Source organism: Gopherus flavomarginatus, chromosome 4 (assembly GCF_025201925.1).
Source record: "Gopherus flavomarginatus isolate rGopFla2 chromosome 4, rGopFla2.mat.asm, whole genome shotgun sequence".
NCBI classification, from domain to species: Eukaryota; Metazoa; Chordata; order Testudines; family Testudinidae; genus Gopherus; species Gopherus flavomarginatus.
Genome location: NC_066620.1, coordinates 81,273,990 through 81,287,995, shown reverse-complemented (window position 1 = coordinate 81,287,995; position 14,006 = coordinate 81,273,990). Strand labels below are relative to the sequence as shown.

The 14,006-nt window shown below is 42.0% G+C and overlaps 1 protein-coding gene across 8 annotated transcripts in view; it reads right to left on the bottom strand.

Annotated features, from left to right (window-relative positions):
* LYST (lysosomal trafficking regulator) overlaps positions 1-14,006 on the bottom strand; it is a 180,373-nt gene that overhangs the window by 129,595 nt on the left and 36,772 nt on the right. For 7 of the 8 annotated variants that reach the window (XM_050950350.1, XM_050950358.1, XM_050950357.1 and 4 more), the window contains 2 exons: positions 10,033-10,137; positions 6,940-7,138 (listed from right to left, as the gene is read on the bottom strand). In XM_050950350.1, the coding sequence (XP_050806307.1) occupies positions 6,940-7,131 (192 nt within the window). In that variant the 5' untranslated portion in view covers positions 7,132-7,138; positions 10,033-10,137. Of the gene's footprint in view, positions 1-6,939; positions 7,139-10,032; positions 10,138-11,968; positions 12,021-14,006 lie in introns of those variants that run through there. The other variant, XM_050950356.1, reaches the window with a different exon arrangement.

The following is a 14,006-nucleotide window of genomic DNA, read 5'->3' as shown; positions in this document are numbered from 1 at the left end:
TTAGGAGTTCACATCTTGGAAGAGAATACTGTCATGAGAGTGATTCCTGAAGAGGGATGGGGATGGAACTTTTGAAGGAAGAAGCATAACAAACTCAATCATATAGCCATGGCAAAGGACATTCAGCACTGATTTGTGCATTGTTATTGCACGCCGAGAATGGTAAAAGAGTACTACGTGACACCCAAAGGGAACGGAGGGGTCATGAGGTGTTAGATTCTGTGGTTGTTGGCTCTTCAGCTCACATCAAAAATACCTCTTGGCTTGAGGCTGGGCCTGCAAAAGGGAAGACAGTGATGGAAGGCCAGGGAAGCGAGATATTTGGATTTTGGGATGTTTTCAGGCATTTCCATAGAGGCTCGTAAGATCTCTGGTGATAGAATTGAGTCAACCAGTACCTTGGGCCAATGATAGGTGGTGTAACTTCTGTTTCCGGCACACACACTCATGCCCCAATGAGCGGTGGGTAGCCCTAGAGTCTCTCAGTGTAAGAACTCAGCCTTTTGATTGAAAAGATGGGATTCAAAAAGGAAGTCTTTGATGGGGTTCTGGACCTCCCTAAGGAAACCAGAAGCATGAAGCCACAACTCCATATACATCATGATAGTTGTGGCCATGACCATGGAGGAGGTATCAGCAACATCTACTGCAGACGGGAGGGGCAGTTCTGGCTATGAGTATCCCTTCAACAATGAGGGCCTGGAAGCGGCCCTGGATCTTGTGGTAAGGCATCAGTGGATTCTTCAAACTTAGCATAATTCAGAAAGTCATATTCAGCCAATAGAGCTTGATAATTGGCTATCCTGAATTGCAAACTGGCAGAAGAAGAGAAGACTGTCTGACAAGATGAAGACACTTCTCTTCCTTGTCCGAGAATGTTTTTGCTTGGTACTCTCTGCAGCAGCCTGGACCACAAGCAAGTTCGGAGCTGGGTAGAAGAAGAGGTACTCAGATCCCTTGGTCGGCATGTAGTAACGTTTCTCCACCCCTTTGGGACTGGCAGAACATGTGGAGGGAGTATGCCATTCAGCTCTGGCTAGTTCTTATATGTTATTGTTAATTGGGAGACTATTCTTGCTGGTGCAGAGGTATGTAGGATATCCAGGAGCTTATGCTGCAAGTCCTGAATCTCCTCCAGTGAGATATGGAGTTCTCCCGTTCTCTCCTTGAAAGCTCCTGGACTAGATGAAAATCATTCTGGGGCTGGGGTAAGATTATGTAGTCACTGCAACAGAAGAGGATGACGATGACAACCTTTCCAGTTCCATCAGAACTGCTGGGACCGGGGTGTAAGATTCTTCTTCCACTTACAGGTCCATGATCCTGCTTAATAGGGAAGCAGGCAGTGATTCTCTTGTGGATTAGACATGTTCTGAGGGAGGACACTGAGCACCCAGGGTCCCCAGTATGACAGTAAGCTGAATCCACCAGAGGTGGTAGAGGTCCCCCTGGCATGGGGTGCCAGTGGCTCTGAGGATGATGAGGCAACTGTTCCCAGGGGTGTGCATGCCTCCATGATGTTGCACAGGTGTGATATGGATGGGACAGCTCTTTTCCCAATTCAAATTCATCAGAAGGGGAGAAAGTGGGCTCTGGCGGTGGTACTGTTGGAGTTGATGGAACAGAGTATAGTACCTGCGAGAAAGGCAAGGAAGTCTAACCGAGGCACATCCCATGGAGGGGATACTATCTCCCTGAAAGTGGAGGGGCCCCCATTGAGGGCACTCTGGTTCTGGTAAGGATAAGACCTCTTGGGGTTCAGACTTGGATCTGGATCTTCCCAACATGAGGGGTACTCTTATTCCTGGGCATTGGCACAAGCACTGAGGACTTCTCCTGGTATAGACTTCTCATGTCTTGTGGGGTGCCAGTGATTGCAATACTGGCAGTTCAGTGCCTAGGACCACTGGATCCCAAGGATTCCGAGTCTTCTTCTCATGACTGCAGGATTTGGGAGAGATCCATCCCCTTGGGCCGAGCAAATGGAGGGAGCATCCATTCTCTTGGATTTAGAGGAAGATGTAGCCCCATGCTTATGGGAGTGCTTCTGAAAGTTCCAAGCAGGCCCCAGTGTGCGATCAGCTCTGCTGGCACCAGAGTCAGACGTTGTAATGGGAGGTGCATGCCTCACTGAATCAGGCTGATGTTCAAGAGGGTTCCCGAGCCTCAGTCTGAAAAATTTGGAGCTCAGCCATGAGAGCTCAGCCTTCCAGCTTCTGCTGGAGAAGGACTGGCAATTGCTGCATCTAGCGCAATGTGAGCTTCTCCCAGGCACTAGAGGTAACGTTGATGGTCATCACTGACACAGAAGGATTGTGGTGAGGAGGTACAGATTTTGAAGCCCAGGATGTTGGGTACAGTCTGCTGACTGCCTAAGAGACTGGGGGAGGGTGTGTGTGTGTGTCAGGTGAACAACTTCCAATTCTATTCTAAAACTAATCATTAAAAACTACTGACTACTAAAACTAGGCAAGATAAACTAATAAACTGTAGATAAAACTGGTTATTAAATCACAGCTGTGATCTTTTCGAAGTTCAGAGATGAGGATACTGACCATTCTGACCTGGACCAAATGGCAGTGAGAAAGAACTGGAAACGTGGTCGGTCCACCCCGCCCTTTATTGCCTTGGACACAAGCACAACGCAAGTCAGGGCACACATATAGACCAATGGATACTACTTTCAGGTTCTCCAACTCCAGGCACACGGTGTGCATGTGTAACCCTCAGTGGAATATAAATAGGGTTACTGAAAGAAGAACTCTACCTCTTTTGTACAAGTTAACATTGCTGTTACGTAACACATGGATATTTAAGTCAGTTCTTATGGTCTTGGAAGCTTGTCTCCAGAGATAGGAAAATGAACCTCTGCCTCCTGAGTCCCTATTAAAAGGGAAAAAAATATATATTGCTAGCAGTTTCACCTGGAAAGGAATGAACAATAGCTTTCAGTCCAACGTGAGCAGGATAAGTAGGTCTGTGTAATAAATTCAAGATAGCTACTTTTTCAGATGAATTTTTTTATGCAGCAACTTTACACAGTGTAACCTCTTGATTTCAGTGGAAATTTTAAAGAGGGACCTGCAGCACCATTGGTAAAGTATACAGTTAACTGCAAGCTACAGTGAATGTTTTTCCCTGTTATTTTGAAATCACATGTCTCAGCTACACCTTTGAAATGTTGTCCATTTATACATATGTATAATATCCTTTAATTACAAGATCAGATATGACTCCTCCCCCAGGATTTCTGCCTCATTCAGTGCACAAGATAAACACATGGCATAGAATTATAGTTGCATGGAAAGTCAATGAATTGGCATTTACTAACTTTCAAAGGCTTCACTTTGCAACTTTGGGGGTACGTCCACACTGCCCGCCGGATCAGCGGGTAGAGAGCGATTGGGATTGATTTATTGCGTCTAGATGAGATGCGATAAATCAATCCCTGCTGCACTCCCCGTCGACTCTGGAACTCCACCAAGGCGAGAGGCGGAAGCGGAGTCAACGAAAGAGCTGCAGCCATCAATCCTGCGCTGTGAGGACGGGAAGTAAGTCAAAATAAGATATGTCGACTTCAGCTACGCTAATCTTACATCGACTCTCCTCTGCCCCCCAGCGTAGACCAGCCCAAAGGCTAATATACTTTTTGTCTGTAACTAAGTGCATTAAACACCACTCTTAATATGGAACCAGGCATACACATTTTAGCGGTGGTTCCATTCAGGTAATTACAGCCTATACCTCTTGTTCCAATTCCTTGTTACCCACTTCTCCTATGCCCAGGTCTACTTCCCTCCTCGGGCTGCTTTTTGCCATTTCCTTCTCCCCAACCAATGGGAAACTGCATAACAGGGATAGGAAAGTGTACCTGTCAAGTCTATTTCTCTTTTGTTGTTCTTCCCCCCCACCTCGATTGTTCTCTTGCTCCCCATAACAAAGAGCAAGAGATTCCTAAAGATTTTCTTACAAAAAAGTTGCCACCTATACCACTTAATATAAGTGAAACAGGCAGACTAGTACTATCACTAGAATCAGTGGAGCGAAAGATAGGAATGAAGGTTTGGTCTACATTGAAAAGTTATATTACCATAGTTACATCAGTCAGAGGTGTGAAAAAACCACATCAACTGACAGTTCTGACAACAAAACCTTCATTGTGGACGCAGCTATGTCTAGAAGAGAGTGCTTCCTGTCAAACATATATAGGCTGGCATAGCTATACTGGTACAGTCTCCATAGCATAACCTCTTCCTCTTGACCAGTCTTCCACTGAATTTATTTTATCCATGTTTTTTACTTACCTACAAAGTGAAACTTACAAGCACTTTCAGCACATTTCATTTCGCAATGCATCAGTACAAGAGAGCAATAAATCATAATTGGCAATTACCTACATCAGGTTTAGGAAAAAACATTCCTATATTATATTTTCATATATTTATAAATATATAATAGAGCCCAAGTTGCCCCCAAACAATAAAACTAGACAATCATACACTGCTGTTATAATGTGTTCCTCAAAACATAATAGCTGCCCACTTAACAGCTTTTACAAGTGTCAGTTAAAAATTATGCTAACTGAACTGGCATCAAGATCTCTCTCCCCTATCCTTCCATCAGTTAAATATGAAGAAATTCTGATGACAAAAAAACAAAAAAAACAAAAAAAAAACCCCACACCTGTCTCTTATCCACAAATACAAACATAGTAATACATGTAAATCCACTCTAGACATGGAGTGTAAAACTAACCCACGGAAGATATTATTAGAACCTATTGTGCATCAAATTATATGAGGAAGGTTAGCATGAACACAAATAGTATCAATATTCTACAATACTGTGGTTTCACCATGTTCTTGGAATTAGAATACTGACAAGGCTCTGAATCCCAAGATATTTATGGAATTTAAACCTGTAAGAACAATTAGCATTAACAAAGAGCTATGAAATTTGAGTGGGAAATTTACTGTTCTCCCTGATACTTACAAATCTCTAAAGATTCATAAAATCCTTAAACAAATCTAAGTGCCATCATCTACAAAAACATTTGGGATCCACAGAGACTGTAAACGTGCATTTGCAATGGTCAGCCCTAAAATTCTACACCTTTGAGCCAGTATACTGCAAGGAACTAGTTCTAGAATTGTCTGAATTTCTATTAAACGCATATCAATACCCAAAAGTTAGAAACAATGCAGTTGTAAACAGGATAACTTATGAAACAAATAACTTAACGAGACCATGAAGCTTCATCTGCACCATATTAGGTAGGTAATAACTGCATCTTAGTTTAAATCAGAGAACCAATGTAATATTAAGAGTTGTGTTTTGCAGATAGCAGAACCACCTGCTTTTATCGAGATTCTGTTTTCCTTGTTTATTAAAATGTGTACTTTGTAGGGTAGATTTCTGGGTTGCTAGATTAACTGATGTTGACATTATTTAGAAACAAAGACAAGAGCTGAAGTCTACAGTATTATTGTTTAGATGAGAAACTGCTATTAGAATAGATTAGAAATGTGAAAATGGAAAGGAAGTGTGCACAAACAAGGAACTAGTAGTTTAAAGACTTCACTACCATCTTGAATTTAATAGGTTTATCAAAATTTCAATTTCTGTTTAAGTACAGTATGTACATTTTTTTAAAAAGTATTTAAAAAATACTAATTTTTTTCTGCTCTGTTGATGTTATAAGGGCCTTTTAGCAAGGGATAAATTGACTAAAACTGGGAAAATGCAAAGGGCTGGCAAATGCGCAAACTGAACAAATTGAGGAAAAAACATTTTTATCCTGAGCTAACTTTTCAGTTAAGAACAATGCTTTAAATTCCTGTAAGAGTCTGGTTGAATGGGAGAGCCTGGGGAAAAACAAAGAGATGCCATGTGAAACAGGAGATCACATTCTAGAGTGTTGGTGACAGCATGCATGGATATTGAACAGGTATGGCAAAATATTTTACAAAAAAGCTTTTTTTAGGGAGACAGAAAATTGGGTTGTCGTCAAAAACAATACTTAATTGTAAGCGTCTGCTTTCCTCTTTTTTTAAATTTTTTTTACTTGGACTTTTGGTTGAGGGAAAGTCAAAATCCCTTGCTAAAAATTCTGAGTGAAAAAAAAAAAAAGTTTGTTGGTTTTGCTGACATTTTATATGGTGGTGGGGACACCATTTTCCAACAAGTTCTAGTATTGTAGTCTCTGAACAGTGAGGAGGAGACTTCCAATACTGCACTGTATAGCATCTCTTTTAGGCCTGCACCCCAACTACAAATTCTAGCCCCAGTACTGCAGTCTGATCTTAACACAGACCCTGGAAGGCCACCATGTCAGTGAATCTAGCTAGTGTTTTAAAGGAGCATGCATTTATCCATTTGTCCTTTTTCCAGTAAGGATAGAAAGAAAGCTGCTACTATCAAACAAAACAAAGTTTACTGTCTTTCACACTTTCTTCTTACATAGAAATAATTGTACTGTATTTCCATTTGTTTTAATGGACAAGAAATATTTAGCCTGGCAAAGAAGTAACATTCATGCTCTAGACCGATATCGAATTCTTGTTAAAAATTATGTTTTCCTATGCCAAAGAACAACTGTGTGTAATCCAGATACACAAGGTTTTCTGAATGCTACTCAAAATTAAAAGGCTAATTTAAAAAAAAAATTCCCAAATCCCAAGAGTTGCATATTGCAAATGTACACACAGGTGCTGTCTTACACTTCCTTTTTAATCATGCTCATTCACACACTACCATGCAAAGCAAGAAAACCCAGAAGAAGAAAGTACAGAATCTCAAAGGGAAAATACAAACAAAAAAGCCTATAAAAGAGGCACATCCTGCCACAAACATATTTTCTTCAAAACACAACAGCAGAAGTGCAAACTGCTGTAATGCAAATATAATCTACAAGTCACTCAAAGCTATGAAAACCATTACCTGATCCATGTTGGAATTGAGCGTAGTAAGCAAAGTAAAACCTCGACCCTGAACAAGGTATTGTCCAAGTGCTGCCATGTGAGTTTCCTCCTCTTCCTCCTCCCTGGCTTCAGCCCTCTGGACCACAGCATTGCAGAGACGATTGACATCTATCAAAAATTCACGTGCCAGCGAGTTACTGGCACTGCTCATGTCTGAGCTGCAAATACAAAAAATAAAAAAAATAGAGAAGTATCAAAGCTTATCCTTTAAAAAGGATACAATTCTCAAGATTTTGAGCTACACATGAAGTCTATAGGACTGAAAAAAGTCTTAGAAAAATTTCTATATTTTTTAAATTGTGGCTTCAGCTATCCACCCTCTACAAATTACACTAAACTTAAGTTAGTCACAGATATCAACCGTCTGTAAATTTTGAAGTGTTTTTGTCTCATCCATATCATAAGATATTTTCATATACTATTAATAGCTTTTATATTTTCTAACTACACCTCTACCTTGATATAATGCTGTCCTTGGGAGCCAAAAATCTTACTGTGTTATAGGTGAAACCACATCATACTGAACTTGCTTTGATCCACCGGAGTGCACAGCCTCCACCAGAGTGCACAGCCCCACCTCCACCCCTCCGCCAGAGCACAGCTTTTCCGCATTATATTCAAATTTGTGTTATACCGGGTCACGTTATATCAAGGTAGGGGTGTATTAACACACAGTACTCATTTATAAAATATCTATTAGATGAACTTCCACAAAGCAAAGTTTCCCCTGTGAATGCATAAAGGGAAAATAATGGCTTAATTCCAGTTTTCTAGTAAGCTAGAAGTGAGCTGTAATGCCCAGACTACATATTTAGAAGCAGCTAAAACTTAAAGGAAAATAACTGAATCAGAGAAAAATCAGATGTCCCATGACTCAGGTTTTTTTTTTTAAAAATATCTAAACAAACATTGTGAATTCAAAGTAAATGCATCTTCTCACACTCTATAAAGTATGCAGGCATAAAGTATGCATGCATACTGTACACATAGGCTGGGACTTTCCAAATAAGATTAAGGGAGCTAAATGCACAAATGCTATTGAATTTCAATGGGATTTGGGCATTTAGCTCCCTCCTGTGGTTTTGAAAATCCCAGCACCACTGCGCAAGTGAGGCACAAAAGTGTTTATAAAAAAAACACTTCATAAAAAGAGACTCCAGCATCTTTCCCAGGATAAAACAGGCTTTACTTTCAAAATAATCAAGAAACTTTTAAAAAACCTAAGTAAATTAGATCAAAACTGAGATCTAAAACTAAAACATCTCAATTTCTAATAAAATGTAATATTACATTTTGGATTTACCAGCATGGACAATGGCCATTTTAAACAAACAAATGATTGAAATAAATATTCACTAATAATGCATGTTGCTCAAAATGTGATTCTACTTTGGAGAGTACTCAAATGCAGTAGAGCAAGATTAAATTTCAATTCTTCACATTATATATGTCCAAACATTTGAATTTTACTTTAAGATAAATGCACATACTGAAATCCAGTGCACTATTTGGACACTATTTGTAAGAAAACCTAGGGTACGTCTTCACTACCCTCCGTATCGGCGGGTAGCAATCGATTGCTCGGGGATCAATATATCGCGTCTCATCTAGATGCAATATATCGATCCCCGAACACGCTTATATCGATTTCGTAACTCCACCAACCCGAACAGAGTTGCGGAATCGACAGGGGGAGCCGCGGACATCGATCCTGCGCAGTGAGGACGGTGAGTAATTTGATCTTAGATACTTTGACTTCAGCTACTTTATTCACATAGCTGAAGTTGCGTATCTAAGATCGATTTTCCCCCGTAGTGTAGACCAGCCCCTAGTGATGTTTCTTCTATCTCCTCCACTCCCAACTACTCCAGTGGAATTAAGTCTCTTTTTTCTCTTGTAAGTATTATGGTAATATTGCTAGTTGGCCAGCAACACACTGGCAATTTGAAATTAACAGGAAGGGGAATACATATTAGAAATTACAATGTAAATTAAAGAAAGATCAAAAATTATTTATGTTACTGAGAAAGGCATAGTGAAAGTGGCATGAAGCAGTGGTGGTGACTAGAGAAATATTGGATGCACCAGAATACACCAAAAGTGAAGAGCATATATGCAGTATGACTTATTTTAGTTAGTGCTACAAGACTAGATATAAGAACCAAAAATATATTTTAAAATAGAGTTAAAATGTGAGATCAGTAAAAACAGGCCCACATGACTCCCTTCACACCAACAAATAGGAAAAAGGATCTCTATGACTGCTTAACTCCATTTTTTTAAAATAGTTGTATTAATGTCACTGAAATGGAGGAAAAAAAACCCATGCAGTCATTATGTCAAATATGTATCTTAAAATAAATTTTAAGACACATGGCTACAATAATTTTGGGATTAAGAAGTTATCCGATACTCAAAACCTCATGTGAATGTTGTGATCACTACTTCTTCCACTGAAAGCTATATATTGCATGTGCAACTTCTCATCACAGAAATAAAATTGTACACTTAGAGTATAGGTGTCCGTAACATCATGGAGAAGTAACTCTGGCCAAGACACAATCAGAATGAGGGACTGGCAGGGTGGTTTACATACATATGAAAAAGAGTGGAGTTCAGGACCAATCATTGCAACTTATGCTGCAGGTAGGAGCTAAGAGTACTACAAAAGCTGAGCCTTCAGCCTTGTGCAGTTGAAGAGAGGAAGTTAAAAAAAAGATGCTTTGTGACCAGAAAGAGGATAAGCATGACAAGAAGTCTTTGGAAGGAAAATTAAGTAAAGATGTTAAGAGAGAGAGAAAAAGAGAGAGAAAGAGAAATTCAAACAGATTAAAACAGACAAGAAACTCAAAAATGAACTCTTCCTTGTAAGAGTTTTCAGTCTCCCCTATTTGAAAAAGGGAAGTGAGGTATCTGTTGTTTCCCAAGTGTAGAGGCATCAACACTGATCTTAGCTGTAACCAATTATGGCTCAATGAAATTCTATGCATACCTATGACATTATAGAAATAAGTATTCATGGTGTGTAATGTAAATGCTAACTGCTACTTACCAGGTTGTTGTTGTTGTTGTTGTTGATGATGAAATACAGCTAACACATTTCTTTTTACAAGAGAAAAAACAGATAAATTCTGGGAATATTTCCTTAAAGTTTTGCCTGTAAGACACGAGAAATGTTTGTAAGTCATAATGTCTTTAAAAATATATATATCTGTAATACTCTATTTTGTAATTTTGAAGTTAATACAGTTTAAATGTAGTGTTTCGTAAACTTATGAAATAGACCAATGAATCCTTTGCAAGTCTTTGAGTGTTAAGATGGAGAATTGTCTCAATCTAAAGCTTTATGATTCTGGTAACAGGGAATAAAGATTATGCATAAAAGACAAGCTAATAGAAGCTACTGTAGTTCAAATATTTGAAGGCAAAAGGGTTGACAAGCAATATTTTCATCTGAGTTATACTTAAAATACAAGTTGTAGTTAGCACTTATATAACACCTTTTGACTGGAGGTGCTTTATAGCAATGGCTCTGTAAAGCAGACAGCAAGTATTCTACTAATTTAACTTAAGTAAATGACATTTTCAAGTCTGTCCACTAATTTTGGGTGAACCATTTTAGTATCCTGCTCAATATGCAAAAACCAGTATTCTTCAGAGGGGCTCAGCACCCACAACTCCAGTTGACACCACAGAGTACACGATGTCAGCATCTCTTGGAAGAGGAAACTGGGGCGGGGGGGAAGAGTCAAGTGCTAGAGGTCTCAAGTTGAGCCCTCAAAAAATAACCGAACATTTCTATAAACCAGAAATAGTTCATAAAAGAGGGAGGGCCTTTTCAAGAGCTGGCACATTGTCTGCCAGCATCATTATTACATCAAATGTATCCTGGAAACTTAACGTCAAATATGATAACTTAATTATAACATAGGCTGTATGGAAAGCAAAGCAATCTTTAGCGTGTATGACCTCTGTAATAGCAGCAAAATAGCCAAGTAGTTTTCTGTAAAAAATACCTTCTGCTGCTTTCCTTATTGTTCAGTTTAGCTATTTAAGCACTTGATAAGACATGAAGTGCTTTTAAGATCAATAATGAATGATTTCTCACTGTGATCATAGTACTACTATGCGTTGTATACAGCTAAAGCTATGCTAACCTACACTTATATTGTAAGGCACCTTCTCTTCCTCTTGCTGACTGCTGCATTGACACTGCTCTCTACACAGACTGACACTTCCTCTTATTCTGAAGTAGCAAGCAAGCAAACTAATATGATTAAGAAGAAGTAGGTCTAGTGGGCCAAGAAGCAGCCCTACAAACATCCAGTATCAACACATCACTGAAGAACGCTATCAACATTGCTTGGGCTCTTGTTAAATGGGCCCAGAATCTCTGGAGGCAAGGTCTGAACTGCCTCAAATTGTCTAATGCAGTACATAAGAACAACGATATTGGGTCAAACCAATGGTCCATCTGCAAAATTCTGCAAAATTTTATTGGTCAATAAATAAACGTGGAGGCTCCAGCATGGCAGCGGGGAGCACGGGCCACTGGCTGCATGGAGGTGGGAGATCACCCTGCATGCAGCTCCTCACCCTCCTGGGACACAGGCTTGGCTGTGAGGCTGCACCCAACCCTGACACAGCATAAGGGCCAGGCCTGCCCCAGAGGTCCATGTTGGGGGGCAGGGGGGAGGGCGGAGCCAGGAGTAGTTTCCAGGGATGTGTCTGCCCCAGTTGCTCTCTGCAGGGGAATGGCACTCCTTCCCCACCCCCAGCCCAGCTGGGACTAGCAACTGAACCCAGCACAGGGTATGAGCCACCATAAGATGGGGTGGGGCCTCCGGGGGGTTCTGAGGGAAGGAGAGGTGAGGCTCAGCAGAGAGGTCTGCGGGGGTCCAGATGCATGAGGGTTGGGCAGACGGGGGGGTGGGTCTGACCTGGCACCATCAGAGGTGTCTCCAGCCCTGCCCTGCTCAGTGATTTACTTCTATGCTGGTTGCGCTGGGTGCCTGAAAAATGACACCCACACTGCTGGGGAGGGGGCGCATGACTGTTTTTGCAGCTTCCTTTTGCTTCCTCATCAGAAAGTCAGTCATTTTTCTGCAGGCAAGCAAAGAAATCCACGCAAGAAATGAATGCTGTGCATGTGCAGTGGCACAGAATTCTCCCAGCAGTAAATGAGGATCAGTTTGGCATGATCCAACTTCAGTCTGAGAACGGCTTGTGGGATGATTGGAATCAGGGGGAAAAGGCATACGTCAGAGCCAAACCCCAATTGAGATGCAAGGCTTTGGTCTAGGAGCTCTGACTGAGACCCACTTGACAGCAAAAAGTGACTGTACTTCCGGTTGTCTCTTGTCACAAACAGATAGCTGGTTAGAAGGCCTCATTCTGCAAATATGGACTTCAGCACACTGGACTTCAGGTATCACTTACTGATTCTGTGAAAAGTTCCTGCCAAGGTGATCAGCCAGGAGATTGTGAGCCCCAGATAAGTGAGTGGCTGTAGGAATAATGCTCTCCTTGATGCAGAGCAGCCAAAAGTTTCCTCACCTCCTGACAAGGATGGCTGGAGCAAGCACCTCCCTGCTTCCACACACAGTATATTGTGGCAGCGCTGTTGGCAAGCATGTGAACTACTGAGTCCTTGATGTGATCCCGAAAGGCTCAGCAGACATCATAAATAGCTTGAAGTTCCAGGATGTTGATATGCAGGGAAGCTTCCTGTTCTGACCACAAGCCCTGAATTTCCAATGTCCTTAGATGCGTTCCCTGGCCTATTGAAAAGGCATCAGTGACTATAGTCCTGGTTAGTGAGGAACAAGCAAATGGAAGGCCCTGGCATGCATTACATTCAGCTGCCTACCACAGTAAGGAGTCCAGGATTGCTGGAAGCACTCAGACTAGCCTGTCCAACAAATGACAACCTGGATAACAGAATTAACTTCAGCCACATCTGAAGAGGACAAAGGCATAGTCTGATATGCTAGATAATGTACATGCATTCAGCCATAATGTCCAACAACCTGACGCATACACAACCATGGTTAAGATTGATACCACAGAATCAGACATAGGCCATGAATTGTCATAGTTCATTCTGCAGAAGTGTTCTTGAACTCAGACTCTAGAAGGACCCCAATAAACTCAATTCTTTGAGGAGGTACAAGTGTCAATTTTCTACCTAGACAAAAGCATGCTGCTCTCTGCTGGTGTTCCCTTACAGGAACTTTCAGTTACATGAATACATATTTCTCAAACACCAAATACTACACTTTTTTCTAAATCCAAGACACCAAGCCTATGTATATTTTAGCACTATGTGCCACTCAGGGGCGGCAGGTTTGTAGAAATGTTGGTGGTGCCCAGAACCCGCACATGAAAACTTGCGTTGCGCGCCCCTCCCCCTACCAAAGGCTCTGGGAGGGAGTTTGGGTGAGGAGAAGTGGTCTGGGGTGCAAGCCCTGGGCTGGGGAAGGGGATTGGGGTGCAGGCTCTGGCAGGCAGTTTGGGTGCAGTCTCTGGGCTGGGGAAGGGGGTGCAGGCTTTGGGACACTTTTGGTGTAGGCTCTGGGCTGGGGCAAGGTCTGGGGTGCAGGAGGGGTTGAGGGGTGCAGGAGAGGGTGCAGAAGAAGGGGGTGCAGGCTCTGGAAGGGAGGGGGGGGGAAGATGTGGCGCTTACCTGGGGCTCCTAGCCTGGATGGACTGGGGGGGCCCTCTGCATGCTACTTGCTACATGCTGCATGCCAGGCACTGCCCCTGCAGCTTTCTATTGGCCGCAAGGGCACTTAGGGCAGCAGCAGCACACTAGACACAGACCCACCCTGCCCAGGGGCTGCAGGGAGGGTCGGACAGCCATGTCAAGCAAGCAGGCAGGAAGCTTCTTACCTCCGCTGCACTGCCAGTGGTGGGTGGGACATGCAGGGGGAGCACCCGTGTGTGGGAGACAGGGCAGAGTGAGAGACCTGGTCTCAAAACACTGCTGGAGCTGGGCCCCGGACCAGGAATATTCCTGGTGCCCAG